Source organism: Choloepus didactylus, chromosome 5 (genome assembly GCF_015220235.1).
Source record: "Choloepus didactylus isolate mChoDid1 chromosome 5, mChoDid1.pri, whole genome shotgun sequence".
NCBI classification, from domain to species: domain Eukaryota; kingdom Metazoa; phylum Chordata; class Mammalia; order Pilosa; family Megalonychidae; genus Choloepus; species Choloepus didactylus.
This window is the reverse complement of record NC_051311.1, coordinates 77,394,205-77,407,387: the sequence shown is the minus strand read 5'-3', so window position 1 is coordinate 77,407,387 and position 13,183 is coordinate 77,394,205. Positions and strand designations below refer to the sequence as shown.

The window sequence follows — 13,183 nt, the reverse complement described above, 5'->3', positions numbered from 1 at the left end:
CTGATAAATCAAATTGCTTTTATGATTTTGTTTTTAATGTAGTTCATGGAAGAAAATGTCAGTTCAAAGAACAACATTTTATGGATAAAAGAAAAAGTGAGGTTGTAAATTTTGAGATACCTACTTTTAGAGTCAAAATTTTTCTATATTTTCAAAGATAGTCACAAGATTCGTCAGATTTAATTATAACCCCAGAACTACAACAATGACAGTTTGCACTTTGTAGCACCAATGTCAGTGAGATTAGTTCAGGATGTTTCTGCAACTGGAAGCTTGTTTCGTAAATCTGACTACAGGCAGCATCTCTGCAATGCTTCATTTTAAAAGGTGACAAGATAATAACGGGAAGACAGCACCCAGCATTATCCAGGCACCATTAAATTTTGGTCTGGGGCATGTACCTCTGCTCTAACTCTGCAAACTGTTCTGAAGGGCAGGAAGGGGGAAAATGAATCTTTTGAACAGTGATTTTTTCCAGCAAAATATTGAAATATAAAAGTTTGGGCACTCAAAAGATTAGCCAGCATCGCAGCTCTCCAGAACCAATCACTCCTTTAGTTTTTCCTAGCCAAGATTTCTGAAGGAAGGTAATAGCCTAATTTTTTGAAAGTAGTATAAATTTTTATATGCTTTGAAAAAACACATTCTGCTTTAATGTAAGAGAATACATCCTGTGTCCTGTCAGTGGCCCTCTCTGTGATGCCCCACTGTCAAGCAACATATTTGGCAATTTCTTATAGAAGTTTGCATTTAATTTAATTAATCAAATGATATTTTGTTGGATATTTTAGATGGAAAGATTTTTAATACACTGTATAAAGTTTTCTGAGAATGAAACAAAAGATGGTAAATAGGGTATATATCTGAAACTAGGTTAAAAGTTGGAAAATTGAAAGCCAAATAGAGGTCTGAAATGACCACATATATTTGTGTAGATTTGGGCTCTTCATACCTCCCTGCTTTCACATCCTTGTCATGGCCTCATGGTTACTGGAGTTTCCTTCCTCACCCCTTGACTTTGGGCTACACCGTGCATCTTGCTTTGGCCATGAGAATGGGACAAGAGTGATGGTATCAGTTCCAAGTCTAGGCTTTTGGAGGTCTTACATATTTTTTCTTGCCTTCTTGCACCTCTGCTACTTCTTGGGGCATGAGGAGAACATGTCGTGATGAACCCGATGGTCCAAAGAAGAAGAGAACTATGTGCAGCAAAGCTACCACAGACCTGCAGTGAGAAGCAAAGCTGTCCCAGCCACTTCCAGCCTAGATCAGCCAAGCCCCAGTCTACCCACCCTGTCAATCTAAGAAAATAAATGCTTGTTGTCTAGAGATGCTGAGTTTTGCAGTGTTGTGTCTGCTCAGCATTATTGTAGAAATAATTGATTGATACACCCTATAAATTCAGTTTTCAAATCTCTCTGTTATGGGAAAAAAAAATGTTGGTTCACTTCATCTTTCACTTTCAATTGGCTATTGTGGTATAATTTCACAGTCATAAAGCCACTTCTGTACTAACCTAGTATTTACAATACAGGTACACCTCTACTAGGTTTGTAAGGACACAGAAAACAATTGTACTTATCTACATGAGATCAGCTAATCAAAAGTTTTCCCAAGAATAACCTTATTTCAGTCATATTAAATAACCAGGCAGATTGATTTGGTCATGAATAACAAAAGATTTAATGAGAAAATTGTAAAGTATACTTAACATGGTGAAAGGTAAAGGCCAAACATATTATTCCACTACCAGTGGAATTTTGAGTTAATTAGAGGGATAAAAGCCTTAATGAAAGGAGATAAATGAAGTATAAATGTTGGCAGAATTTCTATAATTATAGCACTGAAATTTGAGTTTGAGAGTTTGTATACAATTCAGAGATATCAGATAGATCTTAGAGGATCTGGTTAAAAGGGACGGCAGGAAAACTAGTGAAAGATAACACTTGAGATGTTCACTGACATCCTTTTCAGATTGCCCCGGCAGTCTTCTCCTCGTCCCCCTGCATGAGATGATTGTTAGGTGAGTCTGAGGGAGAGAAATTTTCTTGGCTGGGCATCTTGATCCCCAAAGCCCAGGTCCTGTGGGGATTCACAACATAAAAAATTGTTGGCTGATAAAAGAGCAAGGCTTCCTGCTCAAGGGAGAGAAAGTCAGGAAAGGAAGCAAAGTAATTTTAGATACCTGCATGTCCCCAAGCACATGACCTAGATAAATTAGGGGAACCTAACAGCAGAAATACTTGTGCCTCTGTTTCTGGATAAGGACCACTGAGATAGTAAGACCCCGGAGTATCCCTGCACCATGGAAGGATATAGGGATTTATTGTGCTCTCGACCTCAGTCACCTATAGGAGGCTCCATGATGAGCCTGTCCATCACCAGACTGGCACAGAGCCCCAAGAGATGGACCAAAGCCATAAGAAGTATCTCAGGCCCTAAGGGGCACACAGGACAGTGTGGCAATCTTCTGAATAGACCAGTGACTAAGGAAGGACAGGGTGATGGACACATCAACAGATGCCAAGATGCACATCTAAGGAAGAGTCTTTCATCCACAGACCTGCCCCTAGATTCCTTGGTGTTCTGGTTTGCTAATGCTGCCGGAATGCAAAACACCAGAGATGGATTGGCTTTTAAAAAAGGGGGTTTATTTGGTTACACAGTTACAGTCTAAAGGCCATAAAGTGTCCAAGGTAACACATCAGCAATCAGGTACCTTCACTGGAGGATGGCCAATGGTGTCCAGAAAACTTCTGTTAGCTGGGAAGGCACATGGCTGGCATCTTCTCCAAAGTTCTGGTTTCAAAATGGCTTTCTCCCAGGATGTTCCTCTCTAGGTTGCAGTTCCTCAAAAATGTCACTCTTAGTTGCACCTGGGAATTTGTCCTCTCTCAGTGTCTCCAGAGCAAGAGTGCTGTCAACGGCCGTCTTCAAACTTCCTCTCATCTGCAGCTCCTGTGCTTTCTTCAAAGTGTCCCTCTTGTCTGTAGCTCCTCTTCAAAACATCACTCACAGCTGCACTGCATTCCCTCTGCCCATCAGCTAATTTATATGGCTCCACTGATCAAGGCCCACCCTAAATGGGTGTGGCCATGCCTCCATGGAAATACCTAATCAGAGTCATCAACCACAGCTGGGTCGGTCACAGCTCCAAAGAAACACTCAAGGAAATCTAATCAAAACTGATAACATCTGCCCACACAAGATTACATCAAAGGTAATGGCATTTGGGGGACACAATACATTCAAACTGGCACACTTGGCAACTCATAAGTCCCTGGAATTTACATGCAACCGACAAAATAGAATAAACCAAGAATTTTCCATCTAAAGGAACAGAGATTTGTAAAAGAAATGAAGTTCAGTTTTAGAGAAAGAGAAATTTACATTTCACAAGGGACTTTAATATTATCTATAATATTTTTCACTTTTAAAAATCTGATGCAAATAAGGCAAAATGCTAATAATTGATCAAGGGTGATAGTGGGTATTCATTATACTATTTGCTGTTATCTTGGATGGTTGAACTGTTCTATTTTACAATAAAAATATTTTCATTTAAACTACATTTATTCAGGGCCTGAATTCGTGGACTGAAATTCCTCCCCTTAAACCCAGCCTCAATTATGATTTAGACAGGATTCTCATTTACTGTTCACAGCACTCCTATTAGGGAGCTGTCAATTGTTTCCATTTTACAAATAGGGAAAATGAAGCTAATTTAAAGAAACAGTGTATGAAGGCTATTTCCTCAGCCATCTTGGTGAAAAAGATTTTTTTTAAGTAGGAATAGTTGTTTATATTTTTAAGAAAAGAAATAGAAAAAAAAAATAATTTAAAATACTCAAAGGGGAAAGACCCAAACCAAGGGTGATTCCAGTGGGGTCTTTAAGCCGGAACAAAGATAGGAAAGGCTCAGGTGATGTGGCAATTCTTCATCTAGAAAGCCTTTTCTTTCCCTGTATAAAATGGGCAGGTTTAGGCAGATGCTGTCAGTGGTACTCATCTGGCAGGGGAAAGAGTAGCGGAAGGTATATGTGGTGGTGATGGTGATAACCAGGGTTAATATTCTGCCAATCACACAGGTTATAAAAATATTGACATATTTATGTACATGCAGGTAAACAGTCACTGCCTTAAAATGCACCCCTTCCCCTCTTTCCCTTCTCCTGAGAGTCCCCAACCTTCCCATGATCCAGCATCTAAAGGAAGGGCTGAGGCCTGGCCAGCAGGACTCCAAGGCACAGCACCAGTGCTGTGACCAAAGCCCAGAATGACTGGTTGATGGCTCTGCCACACTGGATATCAAAAATGATTTTTATATCATACCTGGTGATAGCCCCTATTATAATTCTTTCTCTGAACTCTTTGGCAAAAAAAAAAATCCTCTAGTGGGAATTAAATGAAGCTAGCTAAAAGTAAGAAAAGGACCCAGGGTGGTGGGGATGGGAAGAGGAATTTGTACCAGGGGAAAAGGGGACACAGAAAGGAGAGAACACAAAAAACAATGAACTTCACAATTTTGCCATAAGCAGGCCCTTACCAGACTACTTAAAAATCCACATTCCATAAGTTAACCACTGCTGTAGTCATTTATCAACTTTAAAATGTTTCATTAACCAATGAAACATCTTAAGAGCAAATCATTTTAATGCATTTAAACCTGTTTCCTCATCTCTAAGAGGGTTGGTTTAGATGATCTGTGTCCCTTGTAGCTCTATATTTCTACCATTAATGCTGCTTCTAAAAATAAATTCATGGACAAATAAGTTGTCATCTGCCCATTTTTTCAATAAATGATTTGGATAAAATTAATTAACTTGCCCCCAAGCCTAAAAGTTTTCCAAAATTAAACCAAAATAGTTTTTTTTTACTCTCTTCATTTCAGATCTTGTTCCTATACTAACAATGTTCTGCATCTTTTCTTTATTCCTCATAAAGTCAGAGACATTATTCCCAGTTTGCTTTTATAACCAGAATAAGATCTGTTTCTCTTCCATGCCAGCTTCTTGTTGTGGCACGTTAATAAAAAGTTTGTGGTTTTTCCTCTCATTAGGAATTCATTTGGCATTGACAACGCTTCACTGATCATTATGATTACTGATTCCGCAGCTCTGTTTACTCGATATCTACATGGACTTCCCCCAGCGAGGTCGCTTTCCCTAAGCTGAGTACTAGTTAAGCATTCACCCACCGACCTCCCCAGAAGATCCTTTCCTTGCTGGAATGCAGGACAAGCTCTCTCCATGTTCCTGTTGACTTATTTTTTTTTCACAGCTAAGATTACTCATCACAGCTGAAGACTGAATAACAATGGATGGGAAACAGTTTCAACATTTTTCCATAGAACATAACCCCAACTGTTTTGCAGTCAACATTTATAAAGGAAGAGTTAAACAGCAGTAATCTTTAAGCGGTCATTAGTGGTAAACTAGGTACTATACAACACATTGAACTTGACACCATGCTTTTCTAGTATTTCTAGTATATCATGTTTGTCACCACACAATTTGTTCAAAAACTTCAGAAATGCACTTTGACAGAAATAAAAATTTATAAAACCCAATTTTTTGGAAGATCTTTAGTCTTCCAAAGTGTATAGCTAGCATAATTAATGTCATACCAATATTTGTGATACTTTCTCTGTCATTCCTGGTTGAAAAATGATCTTTTTTTTTTTTTTCCAAAATGTTATTGCCTTTTTGCTATTGACAATAGACTATCCTTTTTGTTCTCTTTTATGTTTTCATGGTTTTTTCTCCCCAACTATAAAATCAACTCTTCAAGGAGTCTATATTCTACCTCTCCTTCTCCTCCTCCTTCTTCCCACTCCTTCATGGTCTTTCTAGACTAACAGTATTTTTTATTTACCCTGCATCCCTTCAGGTGTATTGACAGCTTTTTTATTTCAAGTGATGATTTAACTCTTGATTGCATATGGAACCTTAGGTAAAAAGTCCTCTCCATTTTCAATAGTGAATATCCTGATTTATTATAGCCAAAAAGTAAAATGATGATTGTTTAATTCATCTTGTGCTGCTTTATAATAAGGTAAAGAGAGAAGCCCCAAATTTGGAAACATATAATATTTTAATTACTGACCAAAAAAAAAAAGTCCCTAATTAGTAGAAAATCAAGTAAGCCTAACTCATAGCCAAACACATTTTTAAAAGTTCTCTCTAGTGATAACCTGAAACTTTGATTAAATATTTCTACAGTTGTAAATATTTTATATTTTTTGTAAACATGGCATAACCTGTTGGCATAAGCTTCCTTTGTTCCATAAGGATCAGTAGTAAAATTAGAGAAAAGAAAAGCATTTGCTTTTCTTATTTCAAGGTATTTGGGAAACATTTCAGAAGCGGTTGGGAAGCGTTAAATTTTGCTTGCCTGCTTGTCGAAGTTTCCGTTGACACTGCAAGATGTAAACGAGTGTCATCAAAAGCACACACACTCACTCGCACCCACACAGATTCCTTCCTTGTGTTTGGATGTAAAATGCACCTAAAGGTTCCCAGCCATTCTTCATCCCTTCCTCTGTGAAAAAGGGAGAAAGATGTTTCTTAGGCAGCAGCGAAACATGGGCTATGGGAAGAAACTGCTTAGAAGAGGGTAAAATTCTTTCTGAGGGCTCCGGTGCCCAAACTGGCGTCTCTGGAGCGCAATGGCTTCCTCCAGCCGCCACCCTGCTGGGATGATGCACTGCGAAAACATTCGCTTTCCTTAGGACGTCTCGCGGTGGTTCATAGCTGGGAAAATGTTCCCCCAGGTTTAAAATATCTGGCCAAGCGTCCCAGAGCGGGTGAAACGCTTTCCCACTAGCTCTCTGCTCCCTGCGGGCCCTCCCTCCCCGCCCACTGCTGCCAGAACCTTGGGGATGTGCCTAGACCCGGCGCCGCGCACGTCCCGGCCAAGCGCGAGCAGAACAAACCCTTGGCGGGCGGCCAGGAGGCTCCCTCCCAGCCACTACCCCTCGCCAGCGCCTTTTTTTTTCCCCCATACAATACAAGATCTTCCTTCCTCAGTTCCCTTAAATCACTGCCCAGGGAAACCTCTTCAGAGCCTTCACCCAGCCAAGAGCCAGCATGTCTGGGGGCAAATACGTAGACTCCGAGGTAGGCTTCCGACTGCGTGCGCTAGGCTCGCGGCGCGCGTGGAGTGCCTGCTTCTGCTATCTTCCACTCCAAATATTCCGACTGTTTTCCTTGCCCCAGCCCTCTCTCGACTTCGGGGCACTCCTCTCGCTTTAGCACTGCTGAGGAATGGGCCTGGGCGGGAGAGGTGAAGAGCAGCGAGGAATGTTCTACAAGAAGGGGGATCAGCGGGGCGCTTGCAATAATGGAACACGGAAAAGGGAATTGGGGTCCTGAGGCCGGATCTGCCCTCCCGAGAACGCGCCTTCTGGTTGCGTCCGGTGGCTCTCTTGTCGCAGGACTCCACGGACCGGTCCTCTCCCTGCGGCGAGGAGGGCAGCGGGAGCGCGGAATGGGAGGGCTATTGACCCGCCAGCCTGGGTACAGTCCTCGCGAGTCCCCACCGGACTACTGGGCTGACCAAGGCGGCGGCGCGCGCGCCCTGTTTGTACTTTCTAAAACTCTTGAGTCATCTCAAGAATTCTTCCAGCATCTTGGCGCCTGACAGGGGTATTTGGAGAAGGGTAGACCCCACTTCCACTCCTTCCAACCACCACACAGCGATTGGGCTCAGCCAGGGATTGGGAACTTCGTTTTCCCAAAAGCAGCTGTCGTTCAGCCACCGGCCTCAGCCTAGAGTGACCTGAGGGTGGGTCGAGGGAGGAGTGCCAGGGAGATAAAGCTTAGATGGGGGGATCCAGGGAATGTGGTACGTGGCTCGGTCCAGAGATGGAGGGTGCAGGACTGTGACCATCCCGGGACAGGAGAAGTCGTTGGGAGGATGGGGGGCGCAGGCAGGTGTGAATGGGCAGAAACCAACGAAAATGGGGAGACTCCATAGATGGTGGGTTCAGGCTGAGATCATAAGGATGTAGTTGGGAAGGTTTATGGGGAGAGGGAGAATGAGGTCTGGGGACAGGAAAATGGACAGGTGCAGCACTCGGGGGCAAGAAAGCAGTAGCGGACAGACGGTGGAAAGAAGTCAGAGATCGCGGACCCCTCCGCGCTGCGGGTCTCGCCGGCTTCTGCACGCTGTGCGTGCGCCGAGCAGACCCGGCCGCGGGGTTTGCCCTGACCCCTGGCGGCGGGCGGGGGAGGCAGGAGCTCCCTGCCTGGTACCAAGGGGTGTGGTGTGCTCTCCTCGATCCTCTTAAAAAGCTTGCGCCGCCGAGGAGTTTACTGTGCGCGGAGCAGCCGCTGCGGAAGCATTTAGTTCCATTTCAAGCCTCGAGGTTTCCCCGTCCGGCAAGGGCAAGCTGACTTGTGACCACTTGTTTTTCTTTTTTAAATTTTCTTCCCACCGCCGGTGCCACCGCCCCCCTCCTGGCCGTCTGCCCTCCATAGGGACATCTCTACACTGCTCCCATCCGGGAAAAGGGCAACATCTACAAGCCCAATAACAAGGCCATGGCAGAGGAGATAAATGAAAAGCAAGTATACGACGCGCACACCAAGGAGATCGATCTGGTCAACCGCGACCCCAAGCATCTCAACGACGACGTGGTCAAGGTAAGCGGAAGCAGTCACAGGGGAGGGGACTTCCCCAGAGACCGCTGTCAGGGCCAGGACAGGCTTCTTCTGGCAGAAAGCCTGTGCATCCTTCTCTAGCTTTGCCACACATAGTGTTTTCTGGGCTGGATGTTTGCGAGCTCGCACGGTTGACAGAAATGTCACATCCTCTTTCTCCAATCCTGCTGGTTAGTTCAGCTGGAATTTAGCTAACATGAATTTTGTAGGAGTTCATATATCTGCACTTTTCTCCTGGCAAATGAGTCTCCTGACCTCAGCCAAAGGCAAGGCTGCACTCCTTGGGTGAGCGGGATTGTGCTGCAGGAGACCTCTCATTTCCAGGCTGAAAGTATAGTGAAGGGTGGTGGCCCACTGAACTTGAAAGTAAGGCAGTAAGGTAATTTTGTAATGTCTTGTGCCAATGGTGAGACTATACTACAGAATGGGCAGGTTCCCTCTGCTAAAATTAAGATACCTTAAAGTGATTTCCTTAAAAATGATGAAGTGGATGTAAATGCTTAGAAATAAAGACAGCAAACAAACTACTAATTAATATACACATACATATATATGCACATACATATATATTTTATATATGTACATAATCATAATTAAGGGAAGATATTTAACTAGAGAAACATGGCACTGTGCAGAGCTAAGCAAATTTACAAAAGCAAAAATCACAATGTGCACCTATTGATTTCTTCCGTAGCTCTAGTTAGGTGTGGAAGGTTTTTTCTTTAGCGACTGCTTAGGTCAGCCTGACCTGAGCTAATAGGATACTCTAGTGGGGTTGGAGTTGCTTTTTATACTTTCAAGACGTGCTTGGTAATTTTAAGACTAGATTATTTAAATATGCTATTGGCCAAACTTATATCTGGCTCAGTGGTCAGTTTTTTATGTTTATGTTTTTATTATTGTTATGTTTCAACTCTGATCCTTTTAGCAAATCTATTCAGAGGAATGTATGGCCTGGAACCCATCTGGATTGAGAAATCATGGGCCTGAGCCTTCCTTGGCAGAGGACTTTCTTTGAGGGACTAGGAGAGCCAAGGAAAGTCTGGGCCTCAGTGGTCAGAGTGTAAAGACACTGTCCTGCACGACCCTAGAACAGCCAACAGTGTTAGAAATCTAGCATTCTCCATCCATCCCAGTCTGCTATCTGTGGATGGGAGGAGCGAGAGTTCAGAGACTGTTTACATCTATGAATAATATATGTCCAGGGCAGCAGGGAGGGGGACAGTTTAATCTGTAACTGGGAAGAAAATGCAACTGTCAGAATTGACTCTCTTGGCTTGCTGGTGGAGGAAAAAGGAAAACTGGAGCATTAACAGGTTTTTCTTTGAGCCAGATTATGGAATAGTTAAAGCAGCAGCAACGACAAAAGCACCTTATAAACTGGAAATTAGAATTGCTAAAACTATTTATTAAAACCATTCTCTTAAAGGGGAAAGGGCATCTTTGCTTTTATTTTTTTCTTCCCCCTGCTCATTTGGCTTTGGGCAAAAAGGAGAGTTGCCAGCAAAAAGGGACAGATTTCAGAAAAAAGCCTGTTTCATTAGTTCCTCCCTGTTGTTCCGTTGCTCTGGGAGTGGGATTCCCTGGAGCAACCAAAGCTCCCGAGATGAGTCAGAGTGCCCAGCAGCGTGGATCTGGGTCTCCACACATGGCATGACTAAGTTGAGAAAGCAAGGGAAAAGAGGCTTCAACACAGATGGAAAAAAAGCATAACAGGCTGAGAGGAAATAGCAGTTTACAAAATACTGTTTCAAAGAGCAAGTATGGGGATCCTCACATTAAAGAAATTAAAAGGAAGAGTTAGAGCAAGCTCCTGCTGGCCTAGAGAAATCAAACCCCTCCCACTCGCTCATAGAACTGTGAGCAAAACAAGACAGTCAAACAGAAAACGCCACCTTCAATAGAATTTGGCAGCGCGGCTTACTCAAATACCCCACCTAGAGAGAACTTCAGAGAATGTCCTGCAGAGAGAGCCGAAGGTACTGGTGCTGCAAACACGAATTCTGTCCCAAGAGTCCTAGCATGTCAGCAAGGCAGAGAAAAGGGGCCAACCCCTTGTAGAGACACCTATTTTATAATTTATTTTCTTTGAGTCCAAGCACAAATGTAAAGATAGAAGCAGGAATTATTCTCTGCCTCTACTAAGAATAATAAATTAAGTATTATTATATATTCAACAGTGAATAATAAATTTTCCTAGATGTTACTTTTGATGATATACTTCTTAAAATAATAAACACCCAGAGCTTTATTGTTAATGCATGGTAGTTTAATACCCCACTAACATCTGAATCGGCTATTAAGGTTCCCAGTTTATCAAGTAAGGAAAGGCCAGTTCGAAAGGCAACTTTAGCTGTTCTGTAAAAGGCTTGAGCTATGTTGTCCAACACCATAGTCACTAGCCACATATGCTATTTAAATTTAAAGTAACTAACATTAAATAAAATTAAAATTCAGTTCCTCAGTCACAGTAGCCGTATGAAACTAGTAGCTGCCTTATTGGACAGCACACGTATAGAACTTATCCATCATTGCAGAAATTTCCATTGGACAGTGCTGGACTAGAGCATTTGCTGCATTTTATATTCGTCCCCATAACCAAATGCAAAAAATTTATTTATAACTCAAGATGGAGGAGAAATGAAACTGATGTAAAGTGTGAAGAACATCCTAATGTATCAACACAAAATCCTGTTCAGGCTCATAAAAAGTTATGTTAGAGAGGGAAAGAAAACTCAGAAGCTGCGTGTGCCATGAATTCGTATTTCAAGAAGGTGGAATATTATCAACTATTCCACCAGTGATCACAACACAAAGTATAAAACTTAGCTCCAATAAAATTAGTTTCTTGTCTTACAAAAGGTTTGCTGTTCCATACCATGAGATAGTTATATAGACATTTATACAAAGATCTTAAGGAGATTATGAATGTTTTCTTAAATGTTAAACTGGTTGCAACTTCAGATCCTTCATTCTCTCTCTGAGATTTCTATGCTTTACTCTTAGGCTAATATCTTCATTCTTATGTTTATTATGTAAAATATCTATTCTCTAGATAAAGAAAATGGTCAAATTTATGATCCAATATCACATTAACTATCAAGCAATTCTCATATTAATTTCTTACCATGTGTGAGACTAGACACAGTGCTATGTACTATAAAGGGTAATTCCTAAAATATGTCCTAGCTGTCACAAATATTAGTTAGTGAGACAAGACGCTTACACATAAAAAGTTAAATACACACATAAAACCATTACAGTAAATCATAATCAGATGGTAACTAATGGATCCTTTTTTGCCCTTTGCTTCTTTTTTCATTTTTTTCTAGGAAACTTTTAGCTAAATTTTAAGTTTTCTTAATCCACATTCCTTATTCTCTCCCTCAGAGAGTTTGGTATTTTCTCTTTCTTCTTTTAACTGGCATAATGTTTATGTCATCTTTATTTTAAGCCTTCTCATCATCATTTTGGAAATAGTCCAAATGTATACTATAATAAATCAAAAGTAACTAGTATTGAATGTTGCATGATGAAAAGGTTTTGAAAAGTGAGTGGTATCAATATTAAGCGTTAGGGAAACCCTACCGTGGCGAGGCGAGGGGATACAGAGGAGGATGCATTGTAATAGTTTAATGGAGAAGAGCATGAAGGAGGTACAATCTGAGTTGGGTCCTGAAAGACATATGAAATGCAAATAGCTGAGAAGAGCATAGGAAGGCATTCTAAATGAGCAAGGCACAGAAAAGGGAATGAATCACACAAAGCATGATCCTGGAAGGTTTAGCATCCCATTTGGATTGGAATTAGAGGGATCGTCAGAGAGTGTTAGGGAATAAAGATGAAAAGACTATTCGTGACCAGGAGGTAGATTCCTGAATCCAGGAGTTGTGATGAGTTTGGACTTTATCAAGTCAACAGTGGGAAGCCACTGAAGACTTCAAGCATGGGGATGGCATGATGAAGGTGGACTATTTTTGGAAGATGACTTTGGTGAAGGTACAGGATGTGATGAATTGGCGCTAGACTGGATGAGCAGAGAGCAGTTAAGTTGGAATTGTTTTGTTTCAGATGCAAAATGAGAAGGGCAGGGCGTAATGGCATTGAGAATAGAACCACACAAGCAGAAAAGGACTTAATTGTCACCAGGCTAACCACCAATTTCTCTTTTTTAAAATTTGAAGGAAATGAAGGCAAAAGAAGTTTTAAAAATTGTCCATATTTTCGTATAGTTACTGTCTAAAACAGATATTTTTGGAACCTATCATAAAGGAAGAATAGACAAGATTATAGGACTCATCAAGGACTATGGTCATGAGGATAAATGAGTTTAGACCATCTTGAGGTTAACACTGAGACAATTCAGGACAGTGAGAGGAGGTCTTTGTTGGAAAATGGAAATATGTGTTTATAACGTTCTTCCCTAAAACATGAATATAATGATTCTTAAGTATGCACAGGCATAAAATTAGTTTTCTTTAACAGTCAAGAAAAGGCATGCACATAGTGATCAGATCAGT

The 13,183-nt window shown here is 41.6% G+C and overlaps 1 protein-coding gene across 4 annotated transcripts in view; it reads left to right on the top strand.

Annotated features, from left to right (window-relative positions):
• The first annotated feature begins 6,980 nt into the window (after window positions 1-6,980).
• Window positions 6,981-13,183, top strand: part of CAV1 (caveolin 1) — a 38,401-nt gene continuing 32,198 nt past the window's right edge. The window contains exons 1-2 of one of the 4 annotated variants that reach the window (XM_037836325.1): window positions 6,981-7,118; window positions 8,481-8,645. In XM_037836325.1, coding sequence (XP_037692253.1) covers window positions 7,089-7,118; window positions 8,481-8,645 — 195 coding nt within the window. In that variant the 5' untranslated portion in view covers window positions 6,981-7,088. Of the gene's footprint in view, window positions 7,119-7,664; window positions 7,846-7,964; window positions 7,981-8,480; window positions 8,646-13,183 lie in introns of those variants that run through there. The other 3 variants (XM_037836327.1, XM_037836328.1, XM_037836326.1) reach the window with 3 other exon arrangements.